Consider the following 25,027-nt stretch of genomic DNA (forward strand, 5'->3'; position numbering starts at 1 on the left):
TTTAGATTTTAGTCATTTTTATTCGTTATTCCTTGAGTACATTAGCTATTTGCTCGAACTTAGCTATTTAGACTCTATTGTAAATATATTAACGATAAAGCTATAAATAAGTAGTTCTTGCATGTGTTCATTAATTAATTTCAGGCTTTGTATATTATTGTATATTAGGTAGTATTGTATATTAGGTATGTAGATTTTAACACAATATAGCGTAGCAATATGAAAGAGTAAAGGAGAAACAGCATTAAAAAATATTTACTACGGCATACAAATATGCTTTTAAAAATGGTGAAATGAGCAGTCCATTTGAAATGATTTTATAAAATCCGACTTAAAAGATCGTCATTGCTTTGTTTGTTCTTAGTAAAGTATAAAATATTAATTATGAAAACATAAGTTAAACAATGTTCTTTAAAATCTTTAAGAAAATTTGAAATTAAATCCTATGTATAAGATTTGCAACCCATTTTCCTTTCTCTATCTATTCCCAAAGAGTAGGGATGTTTACTATGAAGTTTCAAAACGTCGTAAAATAAACAATGTTTATATTTTGCTGGGCCTTAATTTAAGTATAAAAATGACGTATAATTAATAAAAAATTGAAACTATTCATTATAATATGCGGAAATACAAACTATTTAATTTGCTTTTTTACTATTAAAAATTATGTTGAAGTGAGGAAATCGAGTTCGCCAATTTAGTTGCTGAGAATAATGCAAAAGTCTAAAGTATGACGAACAGAATCTATAATACCTGTAAAAGGTGAAACGGAAATCTTACATGAATCACAATAAAATATACATACATTCAAATATACAATACATATACATGAATTATGTAAATATTCATTTTTAAAGGACTAAAAAAATACATACATACATACATATGTATATGCATAATGTAGCTGTACGTTTACATTTTTTATCTTTATTTTAAGAAGCAAAACTTTACTTAATAAAATCAAAACATATTGAAAAATACAAGTAAAAAATGTAGTTAAAAATTCAAGGTTTATTTTACTTAATTTTTTTTTTTTTTGAGATTTTTAATGAAACAGGTATATTAATGCACGTGCCCGCCTACACTTACTTAAATATTGTAACCATGCGCACTTAAAAAAAAATTCGCTCAATTTGAAATATTTTCTTCCTATTTATTTTAATTTTATTTGCAATATTAATCAGGGATAAGGTAAAACATAAAAAATTCATTGAATTTCAATTAAAGAAAACTAAGTTCCTCCATTTTTATCGAAAAAACTTTTGCTTTTCAAAATACAAAAAAATTTTTTTTCTTTTTTTTTTTAATAAACACAAATACCTACATATTGGAAAACTTAATATTAAGAGTCTATTTATGGTATTTTCTCAAAAAGAAAAATATTGAATTCTTTAAATATGTATATATCTATACATATATATCTATATATGCATATAGATTTGTATATAGATATATGTAAATATATAGATGAATATCTATACATATATCTATATATTTATAGATCTATACATATATAGATATATATCTATATACATATCTATATTATGTACATTTCGATATAAAATCTAATTTTATATCGAAATATATATACAATTCAATGTCGAAAAGAATGAATATTAAATGATTATTTGTACATGTGTATGTATGTATTATATATATATATATATATATATATATATATACATATATAATGTTACATTATTACTATATTTTTCTATATATATATATACATAATTATTTTGAAGATATTAAAAACTAAATATGCGAATCTAAAGTGTTAAATTAGCTAGTATTAAAATCTTGTATAAATTAATTTAATTTTAATGCCAAATTATAATGTAATCAAGGATAGTTTTTCTTTTCTATTCGAATTAAATTATTTATTTTTTACATATATGTAGTTTTATTTATTTATATAAGAGTTTATAAAATTTTGTAGATATTTTATATAAATAATGTTATAATATAAAAGAAATTAAACAAAAGCCAAAAATACTTTTTCTTACAGATAGTATATATGCTATCTATTCTCGCTCCCAATATATAATTATAATTTTAAATATAATATTTACAAATATGTACATACACACATAAAAATATTCATATTTTAAAAATAAAATAAAATACTAAATATTAAGTGTACCTATCATATGAGTAAATATATATACGTATATATATATGTATATGTATATATATATATATATATATGCATATATATATATATATATAATATATATAGGTATCCTAGAATATTTGCCAAATTTTAAAAATTATTCATATCATCTTTAATTTTTCATGTATATATGTGATAATCATATATAAGTATATATATATACATATGTATGTATATATGCATATATGAATGTGCATAATAAAAGGTGTTTATTCTTGGTAGAGACTATATTTCGATAAACAATATTAGAAATTCTCGTAATATAACGTATAACAAAAAAAATTTAGAACAAAAAATTTCGTGTACCGAAAAAAAAAAACATTCGTTTTTAAAACTTTAATCACTTGTACCCCAACCCGTATAATATCATCTCGCACTATTTAAATTTAAATAAATCTAGAATTTTATTTATATATATGTACATATGTATGTATAGGCAAAATTAGATAATGAAAATATAAATTCATATAATATGAAAAATTTCAGTACATGAATGCTTTCTGCGAATATTCTTAACTTTCAGACGTAAAGCGATTCATTCGCTTTTTAACGCTCATATAATGAATATTTTAAGAAAAATTATATGTAGCGATTTTATTAAATATTTTTTTTTTGGTTCTTTTTATTTTACAGAACAATTTAATAATATGCAAATAATTTGTTTTTATATGCCGTTATGTAGATTTTCTATACTATTAAAAGATTCTTGTTTCAGAAAAACAAAAACCATTCGAATTTAATGGTTAATATTTTCTATAATTATATTTTATATAAATATATGTAGGTATGTATACATATTGATATTTGTAACAAAAATTAAATACAAGTACATAACGATATGTATATATAAATGTATACTATATGTACATACAGATTTAATTTTAATATTTAAAAGCATCAAATTTGTTAGTGGGGGAGCTGTTAAATTTTCGAAATTTATATTTCATTTTATTTTTGGCTGTTCATCAGCAGGTTTGTTCATTTATAGAAATTATTAGTTTTTCATGTATAATATTTAAATATTTAAGAAGTAAAAAAAGAAACAAAAAATATATATATATATATATATATATATTAATAATGAATATTTTAAATTAAAAAAAAAATCATTTTCAAAAAAAAAATTTGTGTAAAAATAAAAATAATATGAGTAGATAATAAAATATTTGAGAATGTAATATATGTATATACATATGTATATACATAAATACATCATATATGTATTTTATAAAATTAAAAAGAAAAGAGCTGAAAAATATTAAATAATTAATTTATAAAAAACAAAAAGTTTCTGTTATTACAATTTTTCCTTTTTTTTTAAATTTGACCTTATAAAGTTCGGAAAATAACCTACTCAAATTATAAAAATATAATCAAATACATACATTCATAGAGACACATACATATACATATTCAAAGGCTTAATAAAATATAATATAAGTTTTCATCGAGCTCACAAAAAATTTTAAATATATTTAATTTCTATTATATATGTACGTATTTTTAAAGGATATAAAAATATTATATAATACAAGTGGACTAATTATTTTTTCACGTATAAACAAAGTAAATATTTCCATTTATTAAAATTGAATTTATATAATTATATTGTGTTTTAAAAGTGATATAATAACTTATGAAATTTGTGAAAATTAATATTTAAATAAAAGTTATTCTCACATGCTATAGTTTTTGATTTTCGATAAATATATACATAATTCATAATTATTTTAGCAAATAAGCAATTGAAATAAACAGTTATGAACATAATTACTATTATTCTTACGTTACAATAAAACGTAATTAATTTATTATTTAAAAGAAAAATTTATATAATTTTAAAAAATTATGAACAATTAGATTAAGTATTTAAAAGTTAAAATTCGCTCATTCTTCGAGTTACGCCCAATAATTCATGTTAAGACCTATATAACCTATATAATTATATATTTTCTAAAATAGGCAAACGTAGTTATGCATATTCTTTTGTAATTTATAAAATTTAATAACAAAAATGATTTTAAAATAGATTGATAATTATTAATTATTAAAATAAAATCATATTAATTAATTCAATTTTGTAACGTTGAATGATTTTCATTGAAATTTAATTTAGTGATTTATTTAATTTTTTTATTTGTAATACAACAAACAAGTACAATATTTGAAAAAATTATTTATATAAAAAATTACTTAATTTTATGAAGCTTAATTAAAAATTTATTCTAAGATATCGAATTAATGATATACGAGTTTATTTATATTGAAAATGAACGATAAAAAGCCGTTTTGCAATAAAAGATACAACTTAAGTATAACAGTATTCTAAAGCAAAAATTAAAATATAAAACATGCAATGTGACAGGGATGACAGGTAGAAAATTTTTAAAAATATTTTTTTTTTGTATTCAGCCAAATCAAAAAATAAAAGCTCGCTACAAATATCTACATATTGTAAATCATGTATATTGTACTTATGTATGTATGTACATTTACCGTTTAGTATACATATTACCTATCATAATTTCGAAAAACGAATTTTTTCGAAATTCTCTAAAACTTTTATTTATAATATTATTATTAAAAAAAAAATTTAAAAATAGAAACGAAAAAAAAACACCACACACAATTTTTAAAAATTTATTATTCATGATTTCAAATGTTTGTGCATAATGAATGATATTTTAAATAAAAATTTGATATACTTATATATGTATGTACATATAATATATATATAAATGTATTAATAAATGGGAAATAATATCAGATTGTTACCGGAAGGAACTATATAAATAATATTATGAATAATTATTTATGAATTGATTTTAAACTTATTTTACGCTTACACGTGAACAAAAAATAATTATTACCGAATATTAAAAAATATCTAATTAATTCCTTTTACATACATATTTATATTTGTGTGTACATATATTATATATTTTTAAAAATAGCATGTGTTTATTACAAAATTATGCTAAGGTTAAATTATTTAGAAAATATTTTTCCTTTTTAAAAAATATTAAGTATTTAAAATAATAGAAAATAAAATAAATGGATTAAATATCGAATTGATTAAAATTTTTAAAATAAAGTGGGTAAATGCTAGATTGGATTTTGATTAAATTTGGATATTTACGCACACTAAGTGAATATATGTTAAGCCTTTATTTATTCAACAATAAATAAGAAATCAGAAATTTTGAATTAAGTGAAAAAAAATTGTTGCTTATGGCCAAGCTATGGTAACTAAAATTTAATGAAGATTAAAATTACAGAATTCGTTTTTACTTCAGCTTCAATTGATGCCGATCTTAGTTTAAAAACTTCATTCATTCGTGACTTACAAAGTCACTTATGTAAACAGTGTGTATTTTGTTTGTTCAAGCTTGTGTGCATATATGTATATATGTGTACATAGATTTATTATATATAAATATTACTTTTTTAATACATATAGAATTTGAACGATTTTCCGAACAAATGAATTTTCAAAATTCGTTATACAAGGTTATATTTTCGATCATTAACAAACATTCATAATTATGTACGTATGTATGTACATATATATTAATAATGAAAGATGGTACTTGCTATGTACTGCTTAAATAAGTAATTATTGAGTCCTTTCACAAGATAAAAATTAAAAAATAATTCAGATAAATTTGAATTTTTTTTAATCAAGAAATTTTTTATTCCGTTCTTTAGCTGAGAACGGTACATTAAAGCTGAGAACGGTACATTCCATATAAAAAGAATTACAAAAGCAAATCCAATGTACAAAATTTTCTACACTTTTATACAAATGAAATAAAAGAACTAATGTAAACCGTTAATTTACTGAATAGTTTCATTATGACCATAGGTATACAACATTACTTATTTTGCATTTTGACAAAATTATTTAGGTAGATAACGATTAGAATTTTATGAATAAATTTTATATATTAAAAGAAAATTTGTGTTTTCGATATTATTTGACATTATTATTGATACCTACGTATACTATATTAAAAGTTTTTGTCTTTTCAAATATTTTGCAGATCTCTAAAAAATTAAGAATCAATCGACCAAGCTACTCGAACAAATTGAATTGAATCAAGAAGATTAAGATACAATTATGTCTTGTCAAACTGGAATAAGGGGTAAGCACATTTTTTTTTTTGTTTTTAGACAAAATTAAGGCCACAAGGAACTTTAATTTAAAAAATTCGCTTTAAATTGTATAAAAATAAACAACGTTAATTTAATTCTTATTTTCCTACATAACTGCATGCGCTGTTTTTTTAAACGAAATTTTTTTAAATTTACATAATCACATATATGTATACACATAACGCATTTATGTGCCTAAATGCTGTCTATATTTATTTAATCCACTGCTTTCTCCGTACTCTGTTTTATTTCGAAAAAGCTGAACGTAAAAGTTGTCCCTTTTGAAACATTAAAACAAATACTTTGTCATCTCGTATTAACATAAATTTCAAATCCTTGTGGCAAAAAACATACATACATATATACATACATAAATATATTGATATTATTTAGAAATAAGTTTTTTATTATCCCTGTAAATACAAAACAACAAAAAAAACTTTTCTATATTAAATTTAATCTTAAACTAAAAGCCAATCAAAACCTTTTGAAAATCTTCAGTGAAGCTAAAAGTGACGATGGAAATATTCGAGCTTTAAAAATTTCCATTGAAAATGATGAACTAACATGCACTTCTACATATGCATTAAAAGGTAATTGGGAAGAAGATTATGATGATGCAGTTAAACCATTTATTGATACGGAAATACCATGTTACATTCTTTATCGTTTGGATAGTAAAACAAATTCCGGTTTTCAATGGTTACTTATTAATTGGGTTCCCGATTCTTCAAATGTTCGTCAGAAAATGGTCCATGCGTCGACAAAAGCCACTTTAAAACTTGAATTTGGTGGTTCAACACATATCACTGAAGAAATTCATGCTACCAAATATCCCGAAGCAACGTTTAATGGTTATAAAAAAGCTAAAAAATTAGAAGCTGCTCCAGCACCATTAACGAATTTTGAAGAAGAAAAAAAATTAATCAACGCTGCAGAAGTACAAGAAGCTTGTGTCAGTGCTCTGTCACAAACACTCAAAGGAGTGTGTTTTCCATTGACTGAGGAAGCTAAAACAGCAATAGAAGAAATGGTGAAAGGCCAACACAATTATTTACAATTTGAAATTATAATAAAGGTAGGTACATCAAAGTAGTATGAAATTATGAAATGTTTAGTTGAATATTAGTTTAGTTAGTCATATTCAAGTATTCCATCAGGATGAACAAATAAACTTAACAAAATCTGAAACAATAAATACCGATCAATTAAGGAGGCAAATACCAAGAGATCATCCGAGGTATCATGTTTTTCTCTTTAAACATGTACATGAGGGAATCACTCAAGAACCATATATATTTATTTATTCAATGCCAGATTATGCGAGAGTATCGGTTAAGGAACGAATGTTGTATTCAAGCTGTAAAGCGCCATTCGTTGAATTTTTAACTTCAAATGGGATACAAATTGCCAAAAAGGTATATTTGATTTTGTTATCTTTTCAAATATTAGTATAATATGTTAATTATTGTTTAGTTAGAGATTGGTAGTGGAAATGAAGTAACGGAAGAATCACTTACTGAAGAATTTCATCCAAAAATTGTTGAAAGATCTCAACCAAAAGCTAAACCAAAGTTACCGCCTGGTTTAGGAATGATGCCGTTTAAGTTGCCAGGAATGGAACCTAAGTAGATGCAATAATCAACTTACCAAATTTTAAATCGCATAAATATCTTTTGTATATTAGCTACTTTATTTTTAATCTGCTTGTATTACTTATTTACATTATTGTTTTGGTTTAGTATGAATAAAAATCCGAAAATATTACTAATTTTAATCTTATGTGGTGTTTAATTAATTTGGGTACAGTATTTCTCACAAAAATGTTAGTTAGGCATTTTATTTAATGTGTTTTGTTTGGAAAGAATAAATTGGGTGTTAAACCAATTGTATGTATGTACATATATAAGTATGAGACACTCAAATAATTTTCCATATGATAAAAATTTATTTAATCTATTACAGTTTATTATTTGTTTATGCGGCTGAGAGTGTGTTACATTGTTTTGAATTGATAGATTGCAGTATTGTTGAACTTGTGCTTGTTAAAACAAAGAATACAAATTTGTTCCTCTTTGATTGAACGCTCTTAGTTATATAGAAATTCCAAATAACTTTTTATGAATATACATATGTGTATATGTATGTTTAATAATTATTTAGATTAAATAAAAAAAACTTACAAAGAATTATGTTTTCTTCCCATATAATTATTAATTATTATGTTAATACTTTAACTGTTAATACGAATAAAACGCTATCTTAGGCAATTTTTCACTTACATTGGTGTAATTTAAATACATATGTATGTATGTATGTAAGTCGTCACATATTGGTCATATTACATATGTATATGAACACTGTTAACGGAAATGGAAACTTGTTCACCTAAAGTGGGGTACAAAATTTGTTCATTGCTTGCAGAATACTTTTAAGCTACTTTTTTAATTTCTATATTTTGTAATGTCAAAAATTGCTTGTACAATGTACATACATACATACATTTCTTTTGAAGATTTTATAATTTCAATTTTAGATTAACGTTTATGAAAGCTAAAGTTGGAGAACCCTAAATCTAGTAAAAAATTATGGTGGCAAATGACTCACTTATCGAATAGATATTGGAATTGAGAAAATTTCATTCATTTTATTCAGTTTATTTTATGTATTTTTAATTAAATAGTTTTGAATAAAAATTATTGTTGATGAAAAATAAAACCTACTGACATAACCAAGGAAAACATTTGTTTCGACAACTGTAAGATTTTAAAAGTTTTTAAAACACTAAACTTTACTTTACAAAACTTGAAAAAACTTTAAAGTTTAAAAATTGAGGAAATGAAAACGTCATCATATTATCTCATTTTATAAAGGTTTTAAAATCTTTCTTATACCAGACAGACCTAGTATTTTTTATTTGCAACAGATGGATCTCATATTTTGGCAATACATGAAATATATAGTTTTTTTTTCTAATTTGACATTTGAACAATAGAAAAAATGGTTCATTTTGTAATTTAAATTTGAAGTTTTATTTTTTATTACATGAAGTATTTAACTATAAAGAAGTTTGAGAAATATAAGAGTTGTAATTAGTGAAATGTTAGTTAATGTATGCAGACTGATTTTTCTTAATATGTTGTAGATTTTGAACTTCTTACAAATTTTTACACAATATCGATTAAGTAACTAAAATGTATTCTTAAATCTTGAAAAATAATCAATCCAAAATCGGTTTAAGAACAAAATTTTATTTTTAAAGTTAGTAAAATAGTTAGAAATATGAAATCAAAGAAGATGGATAAGAAAGAAAACAGAGTTAAGTAATTTGAATTTTATAAATTTAAATATATTAAAATACAAATAAAAAAAGGTCCACGCACAAATTGAACATAAAGTGATTTTTGGCGAGAGCAAAAACCTAAGAGTAAGTATATATGAAAAGGAAATAACAGGATTTGTGTATGGAAATGTGTGTAGCAAATATTCTAAAAGTGAAATTCTAATTCTCTGATGAATTCCAAAAAAACAAGAATCACAGAACTCACTCAGCAACAAAAACTAATATTTGCCAACCAGATTTTAGAGTCTTTGTGTACTTTAGAGTATTGAAAAATAACAAGCTGTGTTTTGTGCATCTATCGTTGAATTATTAATCAATTATTAATTTGGCAAGTTATATGTATCGAAAATCGATTATTTTTTTAAAATATCCATCACTAGTTATAGCTTCACTCATTAATAGTATATAAAATTTTGTCAAAGTTTGTACCTTTGGATAATGTTGTCAAAACTCAAAACTCAAAAAGTCAAAACATTTCAAAATAAATAGCAAATTGTGAATATATGTACTATGTACGTGTGTTAAGTAAAAATTTGTAAATCTAATCCAAATTTAAATTACTTTTTATTATTAAAACAAACAGACATTGCTAAATTGAAAATATATTAAAACAATGTCAGGTTCAAATGTTTCTGTAATTAACGAACTTCTGGAAAATACACGATTTAAAGGATCGAATTCAGAAACTCGGAAATACCCCTTTGAATACATGGAAATTGCGGACAATACTTTTTTAAATCAACTTAATGGTAGAAATCCTTGTATAAAATGTGGAAAGTCTAGAAAATTTTATTGTTACAGCTGTTATATTCCTCTGAATAATATTAGTGAAAAACTACCAAACGTTAAACTTCCAATTAAAATTGATATAATTAAGCATAAACATGAAATCGATGGAAAAAGCACTTCGGCCCATGCACCAAGTAAGTTTTATAAGAGCTAATGTAAAAACGTTATCAATGTTCATAAAATTAATTTTAGTTATTGCCCCTGAAGATGTGAAAGTTTACACATATCCGAATATACCGGATTATTCAAAAGAGGATGGTGTTGTGTTAATCTTTCCTGGCTTGACAAGTTCAACTGTAGCTCAACTTTTTGATGAAAGTATTGAATTAGAAGTAAAAGAAAACTTTGGTATGCCAAAAGGTTTTAACATGGGAACTCTATTAAGAACACGAGTTAATGAATTATCTAATTATTCTCATGATAATGTAACAAAAATACTGAATAGGAAAAAATACACAAAGAATAATCTACCCATTAAAAAGGCAGTTTTCATCGATAGTACTTGGAATCAAAGTAGGGGAATTTTCAAAGATCCAAATATTTCATCCATGAAAACAGTTGTTTTACAGAATCGAATTTCACAGTTTTGGAGACATCAGAGAGGTAGCCCACGATGGTTTTTGTCCACAGTAGAGGCTATACACCAATTTCTCTTGGAAGTGCATTGTATTGCGTGGGGATTAAATAGTCAATATAAAGGACTTAATAATCTTGAAATATGTGATAATTTTTTCAAAAATGTAGAATTAATACAAAATGTTGAAACTGATGATAGAAGTGAATACGCTCCGTACAACGGCCAATATGATAATTTACTATTCTTTTTTGCATACATGTATGATTTGATTCATATTTATTATGACCACAACAAATTGTTATCGTATAAACGACCTATTTGATGAAATATAAATAATTACACATATAATTACGAGACTGTTCAAAAATTTATTTTAAATCTATATCTCATTGGAGAGCTTGGCGAATAACCTACTAGTGAATGAGATTAGCATTCAACCATTAATTATTTTTTAATAATGTTCATCATTTAATCGTGTACCAACGCAATTTTACACATAAAGATTTAGAATGTGCCTGCACTATGCCAATTTATTTGCCATAGGCGCTATATTTCTTTGAATTTATATAAGGGTATGTAATACATATATATATTTGTGTACGTATATTTAACATAATAAAATATTTAAATTTGAGTCAACTTTCAAAATTTAGCTTACAAAAATATAGGCTTGGGTCGTGAAATACTGCATCTCTTCGGAATGTGGTAGTAATAAATGCATTTTTAAAGAATATTTATTAACACTTAAAGTTTTTATATTGTATTTCTATTGAAACGCTAATGAATTTGCCTAAAATCTGGTTTTTTTTTAATAAACTTCAATATTTAAATATTTAAAATTTAGAATCAACAACACATTGACTTGATGAACACATTGATGAGAATTTGAGTAAAATTTAGAAAAAGGGAATAAATTAAAGAGGTTTGATATTATGATGATATACTTAAATCTAACACTAACGTACTTGTATGTACATATTATGTACATACATATATGCTTGCTCTAAGAAAATTCGTACATTTTTTAATGAAAAATTTTTGGAGAAAGAATTTGTTGGAGATTACTGATGCTTAATTTGATTTGATGGAGAATACTGCTGTAAGATCTATAATCTCACATATATGTACATACATATTTATATCAAATATTTGAAAAAACTTGTTTCAGTTTTCAGTCTTTATTGTGAATCTTATGAGGAAGCGGGTTATGCTCTTCCATTTTTCCGTTGTCCAAAAATTGATTTTGGTTAGGTAGTAGATATTTTTTAGATAAAGAGTAATGGATATTATTTTGTTCTTTATTAGTGTATAGATTTGAAATCCAAGGAAGATCGATTTCTTTTTATTTGCGCAATATTTGGTCAAATTCATATAGCTACATTCGTTTCTTGTATTAACAAGGTGGTAATACTATAAAAACTAGTATCGAAAAATTTAAAAACTGTCATTGAAAATATCGATAATTAGTGTTATCACCTATTTTTAAAATATTTTAGATTTGACGCTATGCAAATACATTATTATAGGAAATGTATTTTTGATTAAATTAATTTAAAAAAAAAAAAACAAAAATTCTTTGTTGAAACTATGTTCTGCTTTCATATACAAATTTGACACAAAAAAAAGGAAGAATCCGTTATTAACTGATATTGAATGATGTGATTTCATTACTAAAAAGATTTCATAGTTTCATTTTATACAACTTATAATTTTAACGGGGTTTTCATGATTATTATTTTGAACTAGTTTGATTTAATAATTTTTTTATATGAATAAAAATAATATTAATTATATAAATAATTGTAAAATATAAATGCATTAATTCATAAGTTTTGTACATATTTCATTTACTTTTTATATTGTATGTCGCAATTTGAACTTTAACCTGAAAATTGAGCATTATTTTAGTGTGTCATCAGAGAAATTCCTGCTAAAAAAATCCCATTTATCTTGGCAATATCTACTTTCACTAAAAAATTATAAAAATTTAAAATTTCTGAAATTGGGTTAGTTGATGCACGGTTGACAGAAAGAGCGTTTGACATTATTTTAAGTTTTATTTTTTTTTATACAGAATAAATAAAAATTTTGCGGTTGATAATTAAAAAAATAGTTCAACTTCTTATTTTTAAAATTCCTTAATACATTAATTTCAAATTTAAAATTTTAACATATAGTTCAACAATAATTATTTGTTTTAAATTCAATAATATAATAATAATATTTAAAAATTCATTTAAGAAAGAAAACACGAAAACTTGAAGAAGCGATTCTACAAAAAAAAAATAGAATAAAATATTCATTATCAAGAAAAAAAAAAGAAAATTACAAACAGAAAAAAAAGTTTTCATTCATACAGCCATTTCAAGTAATAAAAATTCCAATTTTGGATAAAAAAAAGTGACAAGCGCAAGTGATATTTGGTGAGTCAGAAAAAGAATTTTGGTATTTTTAAAGATAAAAATGATAGTAAAATATTTTTACATTATTCAAGTATTATGAAATTTTAATTCAAATTAATTTCTCTTTAGTTAGTTAAAAGATTTATTGAAAAGTTACCAAAAACATTGCGGGGTAAAGGAATTTTGTTTTAAAAGGCACTTTTTCTATAAAATATAAAAAAAAAATACAAGGTAGAAATGTACCTGCCTACATGCATACCAACTTACATATTTTTATGAGCTTCACGATGTTTTCCGGCCCTTAAAACAGAAACCTTGATAAGAATCCTATTTTTTTTGTTCTAAATGTCCTTGCATTTGCGACATATTCAACAATTAATAATATATGCATAAAAACTTTCCTTATCAGTTCAAAATAGGAAGAATATAAATTAAGTAGGTAGGAACCCATCCTACTATTTATGTACGTATGTATGTAGTTTGATTTTGGGAAAATTTTGTATAGAATAGGTAAAATAATTTTAAATAAAACGGAAGGTGCTTATATATTTTTGTAATAATATTAAGTAATTTATATAAATTTCTTATTTACCCATAAAATTTCTAAACGATTGACGTAACCAGTACAAGTTCATTGGCTCAAAATTTTATGTACATCCATGTATATATGAAATTGAGTATTATAGGTATACCTATGTGCATATTTTTATATATACATATGTATATTTTACAATTTTACATCGCTTTGAAGGAATATAAACAGAAAAAAACATATTTTCTTAGATTTATTTTGTTGTATGCAGAAGGAATATACCTATAACTATATTAATTAAGTGTAAACAAACCTGTTAGAGTTTGGGTAGGAAATAAATATTTTGCTTTTTATAATTTTTGAAATTCGAGTTTTTTATGTTTTTGAATCGTTTCTTATATTGGTTTAAATGAACTTAAGATTTTTTTTTCAAATCGTGCTCTTTTTCATACATAGTGTTAATTATTAGCGAAAATTAAAGCGAAATTTAAATTATTTTTTCTTTTATAAAACAATAAACTAACTCAAGGCAAGCAAATAGATTATTTAATGAAATGAAATGTAAAATTTTTATTTAGGTACTTATATAATAAAAAATTAAGTTACCTAAGAAGGTACCTAACTATTTACATAAAAAAATAAATCAATTTAGAAATAATTTTATTTAACTTGATTATATAAAATTTTATATATGTACACATATCTATTTCAGGAGTTTTGTGTTAAAACTAAATCGCTTTAAGAATTCAATTTTGTTTTTGTGGATAACATCCAGATTTATATTTTAATTCCATCGTATTAAATATCTTTTTAATTATTTCAGGTAATTTAATTTACCTACCATTCTAATTGTATTATTTATTTTATTACATAAAATATTTGCTTTAATAGAAACACAATATCATGAAGTATGTATAACAAATTTTTGATAAATTCATTACAAGGCCAAAAATTATTATATTTCACTAGAACGTTTGGTAAATGAAATAAAAGTTTAAAATCGATATAATACGTCAAATTTTTGAAAAATTAAAAAAATCTCATTTGTAACATAAACATATTATTCTAATCGAGATATCTACCTACATATATCTAACATATACTTACATTCAGATAAATAAGCACAAAATATAAAAATGTGAACGTATTGTCCTTCACCTGTTTCAAGGATTTTAACAATGGGAAGTATATTATTATTAATGTACCTACCTACCTACTTTAGTTATTATGACAGTGTGTTCATATTGTAAACAGCTCATATAAGAATATTCTAAATAAAATGTAAAATGAAAAAAACTTATTTTTATTTTCATTCTTATTATATAAAAAAAATTCTGTGTTCTTTTAATATTTTGCGGTAGAAATCCTTATCAATTAAAATACATTAGAATAAGTACTTAGTTATTGTATTTTTGTATACGAGTATAATGTATAAATAAATATCTATAATGTGAATAGCTAAGTATTTTTGTATACCTTGTACCTTTGTTGTACTGGAAATTTTCCTTTTTATAAAAAATTAAAATATGTATGTAGTTACTAAATTTTTGTTGGAAAAAAAATTTAATTTTTTTTTTTCATTATGCATTGCAAAAAATAAAAGTTTATGAACAATTCAAGGTGAATTATCAGTCGTTGCTAAGATACTAACAATTAGAGAATGAGAGCTTTGTTCAAGTGTATAAATATAGTTATGTAGTTCTTTTACAATATAAAAGGGAAAAAGGAAATCCATTAATTAACAATTGAATATTAAGGATAATGTTTATAGAGAAAAAATATTTCTAATTTGATTCAAATAAGAAAATGTAAAAGATATGGCTACTTTTACTTGATACAAGAATATTTTACTTAATTTTTTCTAAAATTTTTATATTTTTTTATTGTTTTCTTGATAAAATATTTGCAGATCCTTCGTATATAACTTCGGAAGTTTTTGTTTGTTTTGTAAAAACTACAGCACCCAGAAGCTGGTGTTTTTCTGGAAATATCGTTAAACTGAAGAAAAAATGCAATAGTTTTGAAAAAGTTGTTTAACTAACAATTGTAATTTTTTACTTGAGGAAGAAAAGTCGGTCAATCAATTATATTTCAGAAATTTGCAATAAAAAAACCCTTATTAAATGAATACATTCACCCCTGACAAAAAATACATACTTTATTTTTTTTTATTAATTATTTTTGCATTTTTATGTTTATTTTTTATATTAATTTAATTATTTAAAACTTATGCAAAAGTTACAAAATGTAAAAAAACCTTCATTTTCTTCACTAAACGCTTAATTAAATGAAAACGCTTAACTTATGTTTCTTCGAAACTTCACGCTTAATTTATAATTTAGAAGTCAGAAAGTACACAAGTCTTAAAGATGGCTTAGATAATTTTAATAGTTAATGGCAATTGGAGAAGCTATTAAAATTTAAATAAAGAGAAATTAAAACTAAATATTCGGTGCAAAGAAATTATCCCCGGCTGAATACTTAAGAGTCCACTATAAAAAGTTTGAAATGCCTTAAAAATCATTTGAAGGCTACAAAACATTAAAAATATTGTATAAAATGGTAATGGCGTAAGTCTAGTAGAAAGAATTTATAATTAGAGTAGAAAGAATTATGTTGGCAAATCAGTGTTCAGCCGGTGTTATGTATGTAAATCTACTCACTTTTAAATCTATTCGTGCATATAAAACTCATATCATCTTCTCAAACGTTTACCAAATGAAAAGTAACTAGATTCTGGAATGCAAAAATATACTTTGGTTGTAATATTTTATATAGAAATGCCTTTATACATTCAAATATAATGATTCTTTTAACTACAAAATTGACTAAATTTTAATTTGAATTTTTAAACTAAATTTCTCATAGTTGAAAATCAAGTTTTAAAGTTTCAAGTTTAAATATTCCAAAATTTAAGTGAGATTTGTATTTAAATAAAAATAATATTTCAACAACATTATTAGATCACTAAAACGGATGTTATAACTAATTTCCTTGTTAAACTAAATTTAGAATTCGGGAATTCCAAATATTTGCGGAAATAGATGCACAAATAGAATGTTACTCGAAAGCGGAATGTTTAATTTACTTTAAGGCAAATTCTTAAATTTGTTTTAGGAATGTTTAATTTCCTCTACATTCTTGTATTTAATAAAAATCAAACTCTACAAAATTTAAAGCATGAATTCAATCAAATCTAGAAAAATAATTTAATTTATGACAATTTTTTCTCTTTTTATTATCATTCAGGTAAAAATTTGTAATTTTAATTTGTCCAATATTTTCCTGTAATAATAAAATTTGACCCAGGTTTTTTAAAAATATTTTTAATATTTTATAAAAACATTTAAAAAAACTGGGTTCCTCATGAATGACTAAGTCAATTACTCATGTGCTTATGAGAAATAGAAATTTCAAATAACGAAATAAAAGGAATTTTAGTATGGAATATTATATAACAATTAGAAAACATTCAAGGCCGGAGTTACCCTTATGTACGTATATATATAAGCTTTGGGCTACTTTATAAGGGTTCTCGAAAAAAAATATAAGTATTTAATAATAAAAATTTTTCCAGAAATTTTTGAAATTTTCGATATAAAAAAAATATGATGTGAGCAGCACATAACCGACTTCATTATTAAAGTGTTGCAAAAGTTTATGAAAATTTCATTTAAATACTCGTATTTGTTTAAAATTTTATATTTTAAATTTTAAGTTATAGAGTGTGAGTTTTAGTAAATGTAAATTTAAAAAATGTAAATTTGGTTTTTAATAGAAGTTCATTTTCCGTGACCCGTTTTCGCTGCAATGTTTCACAGTTAGTTTCATTAACAACCTGAACTTGAATATTAAATTTTAAAAAATTACGATGATTAGTTTTTGAGGTATGGTCAAAGGTATAAAATCGGCTTTTCGTGAAAGTTTCTATTTGCAACAAAGAAACTATTTCTCTGTATACGAGAAAAAATATAAAATCGGCTCGTAGAAAAGATCCATTTCCAAAGACCTGACTGAATCAGCAAAGTTTAGATACATAGATAGACAAACATAAATAGTTTGTCTATCTATGTAGATGATCTACATAGATAGACAAACAGACAGATATGCAGACAGACAAAATGACATACTAATAGTTTATTTATGCTTCCTTAGCATAGAGGAACACATTTCCGCGAAAAAAAACGACATGTGAAATTTGATACTATCACATCACATTATTGTATGAAATGCGGTCGGTATAAAGAAAAAACCATTGTTGTTGCAACGAGAAGAGACAAAGGAAATCATATAAGGTGATTTACCAATTAAAAAATTTTTGATATTTCATATTTCAATTAAAATTATAAGTTTAAAAAAACGTGCGTAACTAAAGTGAAAGAAAGCAATTATTTTGAATTTAATGAGTATTAATTTATTTATTCATTTTATTTTTTTATTAATTAATTTATTGAGTGAGTTATAAAAAAAATTTTAAACCAAAAGACAATAAGTTAAAACGAAATATTAGATTATTAGGACACAAAGGAACATTATGTCCTTTGAAAGTTTAAGATTTTTGTAATATTCTCTTAGCGCTCGTTAAAATATTTAAAAAATTCCAAAACATTGAAATTAAAATTCTAAAATATGCACATTATAAGGTACCGGTAATATATATTTAAGACCAAATAGACATATGAGACAAAATCTAAAATTAAATCTACGATAAAGTCTGATGTTTATATATCAAACTGATAGACTGACATTTAATGTTAACATTTAGAAATTTAACTACAAAAAGAAATAGCTTTAAATTTTAATGAATATAAGTATAATGTTGATAATTTCTTTGAAAGCATAAAAATATAGAATATATTTTGTAGTGAAAATCCTTTTGCTGGGACCTGACGTACTTGAAAAATTCATCAATATACGAATTGATACGAGCAAAGTATACACAAATTAAAATTGAGATACATATGAAAATGTAAACCAATATTTTGAAAAAGATAGTTTGTTTCTCTAATATGGAGAAGTTACATTACCTTTCCCTGTGTCTCTTCACAAAATTTCTATACTGTTAAAGATAGAAAGCTGAAATTTCATACAAACATAGACCTTTACTAGAAATTTATTTTAACAATTTGTAGAAGTCTGAAATTTTGGCAGCTATTACATACTAACAAATAATTTATTTTGCTAGAAGAAATTTTTTTTTGGCGTCGATCCCCACTCAAGTAATGTATAGTACGAATACCTACATTGTTTTTAAAGGGAGTATTTTCCAATTTTCAAAAGCACTACTTTACAAACAATTAATTTGACACAACGGTAAGTTTTTAAGTTGAGATATATAATTATCAAATAAAATAAGCCAAAACCTAAGAAATCGAGAAATCTCCGAATTTCATATTATATTTGGAGCTATAAAGTTATAGTTAGGTTAAAGTTTAAGAATATCCAATTTCGAAATTAAGTTCAGAGTCATGTATTGTAAAATTATTTTTTATACTGAATAAAGGAATCTCATAAAAATGAAATAGCAATTTTAAGCTTGTTTTCAAACTGTTTTCGTAATAGTTGCTCCATGTGACTTTTTCTAAAGATGAAGATGACTAATTAATTCATAATTGAATATTCCAGTTTTACTTTAAATGTTCACACTTTTAATTTTTCTTTTTAATAAATTTGATTTTATTTCTAATTTACTGTAGCATTTTTACATTACTGAACTTTTATTATATTGATTCAAACATTCGTGAGAATATTTATCTGAAATACACATACATACTTACACGTGTAAGTAAATATACATAATTTTATATATACATAATGTATATAGGTATATAATATTTTTCGTATTCACATGCATAACCTGATCTGGTATTCAAATTTAATTTAAATATTCGTTTCATATACATATTTAATTTAAAAGTTCATTATGCCTTAGTTGAAATTATCATAAAGCTCCATGATATTCTAGACACAACATTCAACTATCTAACTACAAAAATTCAATGTACATACTTATGTACGTAATTATATAAAATTTATATAAATAAGAAGAAAACATAAAAAAGTGCTAGAAAATTTTTTATTTATGATTTTTTTTTTTTAAATTACATTGTAATAGGAATTGTCTGGAAGCAAAGATAATTTTAAATTTAGAATTAGGAAATTAATTTTTGGTGCCATAATAAACTCATAAAATAGGAAATTAAGTGTAAAAATGATATCGGAGACAATTTTTCATTAATCCAATGCAAATTTTTGTAATTTTTAATATAAAAAATACTTGTACATAAACTCGACGGCATTTATAGAAATAAATTAGGTATACATATAATATGTATGTAAGTACAAATATACGAAGTATAGGGATAGTTGATTATATGAAAAATTCTAACAATATTAAAATTAATCGTTTTTTTTCAAATAAAGAGGCGTCATATTTGGTTTGTTGTACAATATTCAAAAAAAAAAACAAAGCCTTGAACTCTGAAAAGAGAGAAAGAGAGAGAGAAAAAAACAAAAATTATATTTATTGAATTATTTTTGATGATTTCATTCATTTTCTTGAACATAACAAGTAAAAATATACATACAAACTTACATATTTTTATATAAATTGAATACTTACAAATATAGAAATTACATACATACGTACATAGAAACTTGTGTATTAAAATTTTTGGTTTGGAACACCATAAAATATTGACTAAAAAATAACAAATCAAATTTTTGAGCAATATGGTAATTAATTTGATTTGATTTTGAATAATAAATAAATATAACGTTAATTATATTTATTTTTAAATTTACAATACAGTTTCTAGAATTCCTGTATGTTGAATTTGTTGAAAAAAAGTTTTACAATCCGTATTTTACATAAGTTAGGTTGAAATCTACATACCTATAAGGCTAGATTGATGCTCATTGACTTGCATATTTACCGGCAATGTTAAATCATTGCTGACATCATATTTATTGTATTGTTGGTCATCATCTCTTCTTTATTGTAACAATGGCTTTTTCTTAGGGAAAATGTAAGAAATTTTTATAACTGTTAAATTATATATACTCGATATGATGTTGTGTTACCGAGAAGATGTAAAAATCATGTCACATGAAGTATCGTCATGTTGAGATTATTCACTGATTATTCATTTATTTACTTTTTCAGGTACTTTTATTTTTGTTTCTTGGGCACTGTTGTTTTTTCTTTCAAACTCTCTCTTACAATTCTTAACTAAGTGTTAACTAAGTGTTAACTATCTCTCTTAACTAAGAGTTAGTTATAATCACACCCTTCCGCACTCTATAACACAATATTACAATTGAAAGAACTACGGATTCATTAGATTTGATCATTTAAATAATTGGGTTTTAAATGCGTATAGCTTATGGGTATAAACATATAAGTTTATGCTAAATCATTTTATTCAGATTTTACAGACATAAATATTTGCAAATGTTTTTGTATACACAAAAAAATAAAGTTCCAATATAGAAAGAAACCTTTTCAATATGAAAACGATCTCAATAATATTTACTTGTTTTATTTAACCTGAAAACTATTGTATTATGAGTAGTCATTGAACAAATAAATTGCATTCGAAGATTTCAAATAAATATTCATTGTCCTATAAGCTTTCTATATATCAAAATTATGTTTAACTACTTCTGAATTCCTGAATTAATTTAAAGTAATTTCTTTTATGCTATATGAAAATTAATGAATATGTATAAATTTAGTTAAATTATTTTTATACTAATTGTAAATTTTTCTTATTTTATTCATTTTTTTAAGTAATTATAATTTATTGCTGTCGCCTTAAAATAAAAATTATTTGTATAAAAATTGTTCTTTCAAAAATTATTGTATTTTAAGACGGTATAGTGTGTATGCACAGGGTAGTTTTGATTTTAATGTTAGTTAGAAAGATCAGTTAATTCACTTTAAATTTTGGTTTTGCTACATACGGGGTACTGCAAAAAGGTGGCATCGATCCGTAACTTATGATTTTTTTAAAATTGAATTTGATAAACGCATTTAAGAAAACGAAACAGTGAATTGCCAACAGAACATGTAATCATTAAACCACACTTATAACAAGAATTTCATTGGGGCTATTAATGACAGAGTTTGAAAAATTGTTTCGATAATGTAGTCAAATATTTTAAATTTCACTTTGCCCGATTCAGTCGTATGGTAGTTATTATTTTTAAATCTGAATTGGCATCAAATTAATTGGTAAATGGAACCGTGTTGTGGGAATAGGTAAAAAATAAAAATTTGTATGGATGTATGTAAATGGAAATGTGAATTTATTATTTATTTTTCTTGACTTAAATTGTAAAACCAATTAAAATCAATGAAAAAGTCGTAATTAAAAAAGTTTTGTTATTAATTTCTGGTTTTGAAATTTTGGTCAATTATAAAAATAAATTTTTAAAAGTAATACAAGAATTTTCTAAAAGATGTCGCGTATAACTCACTACTGTATCGCATTTAGTATACTACATACATACATACACATTTAAATAATATAAGTAGTTTTCAATTTAATCAATAGAATTTTGATGAACTTTACATTTTTCATTAAGGAACCTAAATTTATTCTGTACACTCAAACACTATTTTCTTTATTTTATATTTATTATGAAACTGGAACAAGAAGTCATGAGAAACAAATTGAAGAATAAATTCAATTAAATGAAAATTTTTTTCAGAATATCTAAAACTATTTTTATATCTGATATCAATTGTTTAGAATTAAAAGAAGCGTTACAATTAACAACCCTACGTACATAATATTTTTTTTTTAATTCAATTTAAATAACTAATGATGTAGGAAAAGAAATATACTGGTTTATAACTGGATTCTATATAATTTTTTATTAAACTATGAAATTATTATCAGTGTATATATAAAATTAAATTTCACTCTAATAAAATTTATTTTATTCAATTAAATAATAATAATTTATATTAATTAATTATGTATGATTTCTATTGTCTACAATGGTATATAATTGTTTTAGATTTTTTTCTTTGATTTATTGAGTATTTAGGTTATCGCAGAACAATCAAAGATCACTGACTTTAACAAATTTGTAATAGTGTAATTAATTAACTAGGCTTATGATTAACTGATTATTATAAGTACTTATTAGAATAATTTTTGATTTAAAAATTTATAATCATGGCTATTAACTACTTTACTAATCTTAATTATATTATGTAAAAAATTTATTAAGAAATTGATTAGTGAAATTAAAAAACTGTGTTATATTAGCTGGTAGTTAAAAAGCCCGCAATATTCATTCAATTATTCGCGTTTAATGTGAGTCATTATGAAGATTAAAAATATTTATTAGCATGATAAGTAACAGGGTAATAATCAATTTTCAGAAAATTTGAATGTTACTTACTAACTAACATCTTCTGATTTTTTCAAAGTTTTAAGCTAGTATGTTCTATCTGTTTGTACAGCGTTCTATCTGTTTGTATACATTTTAAAATTATCAATAAATCAAGTTGTAGTTAAGTTGTAAATAATTGAAAATATATTGTTATTATCAGAATTGCATATCTAACATATATTTATTAAAGAAATAAATTTATATATTATCTAGAAAATCAAGTTCAAATTGAATAACATGAATAGTTATTATTTAGCGTGATTGTGCAGGGAAGGAAGTAATTATCGAGATATTTTATAATCACATAATAAACAAAAAAAAACAAATAGCAAGAAGCTCTGAGTTATTTAGCTTTTGTATATCATGAAGGTCATTTTTGCATTTATCAGTTTTTGATCAAATGCACGTTGTTGTAAACAACTCTACCGGTTTTTTTTTGTTTAACATGACATTTTTAATACTAAAATTTTATTTACAAAAAAAAGTAGTGAAAAAATAAAAGAATTTTATATTTATATTTAAGAATGTCTGTAAGAAGTCTGAATACCACTTTAATGGTTTGTCTGTGAAAGATCTATGTGTAATTCTAATTAGGTACAAAGCTACACAGAAAAATTATTTATATTGCTATTTTTAACACTTACTTAATTAACAATTTATTTAATTATGCATAACTGAACTGTTCTTAGAGTTAATTGGTAAAATTAATTCTAGTTTTATTTTTTTAACATCTAATGCAAATAAGCTCAATAAAACAATTTTTATTTTTTACTCTTCAAATCGATTTAAGTCCATAATTGCTAATAAAATTTTCTCTTATAGTGTTATACTTATCAAAATGGTCGACATTGAAAATCGACTGCCATGCATTAAAGTAGTAGAATTTAGAACCTATTATGTCCGATGAATTTTTCGAATTGACTTATTGTAGACGAGTGGGTTTAACTACAGTTGACTTTCATAATTGAATCTTAATTTTGCTTTCTAGACGCAGAAATGTCAGTAAAACATTTTCTAGTCAAATAATTTATATTTTATCGAAAAGGTAATTTTCCCGCTTCCTACTTTTTTTTTAACTATGTAAACTCAATGTATTTTGATGTTATTTTACCTGTAAAGTTTTTTTTAGAAAATATCATTATATTTCTTCTATATTTCTTCGTTGTAGCACAATGTTCGCATAAAATTCAAGAATCAAAGTCATAGTACGAGTTGTCTCTTTAGCAAATTACACATGAATATCTTTAGCTCCTGTTCCCATTAACAAAGGAATATACTGCAGAAATTTATGATTTTAATTATGTAGATTTTATGTATAAGCCAAAGTTATCGCAGAAACTTTAGCATGAGAATGATTATGCAATTTTGTGGTTCTTATAATTTCAAAAAACTCGAAATCTATAATAGTATGTACTATTAATTAATAAACTTTTTTTGCATTTGCCATTGCGTCAAATTAAATATTGATATAAATTTTATGATTTTTAACATCTCAAAAAGGACAACAAAAATTCGGAAAGTGAAAGTTTTTCTTAATAAGCTAAAAATGTGTGTACTTAACTGAAATACAATCGAGGAAAAATTGAAGGAGGAAGTCAATAAATATTTAAATTGTTTCTCGTCCATTATATTTACGAGATTTGAAAAA

At 23.4% G+C, this 25,027-nt stretch overlaps 3 protein-coding genes across 7 annotated transcripts in view; all 3 read left to right on the forward strand.

Annotated features, from left to right (window-relative positions):
* Positions 1-3,043: 3,043 nt before the first annotated feature.
* Positions 3,044-8,110, forward strand: LOC129610412 (twinfilin-like). 4 transcript variants are annotated; one of them, XM_055522982.1, is made up of 5 exons: positions 3,044-3,145; positions 6,217-6,318; positions 6,802-7,406; positions 7,489-7,746; positions 7,805-8,110. In XM_055522982.1, exons 2-5 carry the CDS (start codon positions 6,294-6,296, stop codon positions 7,958-7,960), a joined length of 1,044 nt encoding a protein of 347 aa, XP_055378957.1. In that variant the 5' UTR covers positions 3,044-3,145; positions 6,217-6,293; the 3' UTR covers positions 7,961-8,110. The 4 variants fall into 4 exon arrangements, with proteins under 4 accessions (XP_055378957.1, XP_055378978.1, XP_055378963.1 ...); XM_055523003.1 differs by having other exon boundaries at positions 7,809-8,110; XM_055522988.1 differs by lacking the exon at positions 3,044-3,145 and adding an exon at positions 5,348-5,418.
* Positions 8,111-10,124: 2,014 nt separating this feature from the next.
* On the forward strand, positions 10,125-11,611 carry LOC129611664 (tRNA-uridine aminocarboxypropyltransferase 1). 2 transcript variants are annotated; one of them, XM_055524930.1, is made up of 3 exons: positions 10,125-10,183; positions 10,292-10,594; positions 10,653-11,611. In XM_055524930.1, exons 2-3 carry the CDS (start codon positions 10,381-10,383, stop codon positions 11,357-11,359), a joined length of 921 nt encoding a protein of 306 aa, XP_055380905.1. In that variant the 5' UTR covers positions 10,125-10,183; positions 10,292-10,380; the 3' UTR covers positions 11,360-11,611. The 2 variants fall into 2 exon arrangements, with proteins under 2 accessions (XP_055380905.1, XP_055380895.1); XM_055524920.1 differs by having other exon boundaries at positions 10,166-10,594.
* A 1,448-nt stretch (positions 11,612-13,059) lies between these two features.
* LOC129614315 (elongation of very long chain fatty acids protein 7) overlaps positions 13,060-25,027 on the forward strand; it is a 102,199-nt gene continuing 90,231 nt past the window's right edge. Inside the window, exon 1 of the mRNA XM_055528864.1 lies at positions 13,060-13,460. The gene's annotated coding sequence lies outside the window, so the exon portion shown is untranslated. The remainder of the gene's footprint in view (positions 13,461-25,027) is intronic.

This window comes from Condylostylus longicornis, unplaced genomic scaffold, assembly GCF_029603195.1.
Source record: "Condylostylus longicornis isolate FDR11 unplaced genomic scaffold, ASM2960319v2 ptg000004l, whole genome shotgun sequence".
Taxonomy (NCBI): domain Eukaryota; kingdom Metazoa; phylum Arthropoda; class Insecta; order Diptera; family Dolichopodidae; genus Condylostylus; species Condylostylus longicornis.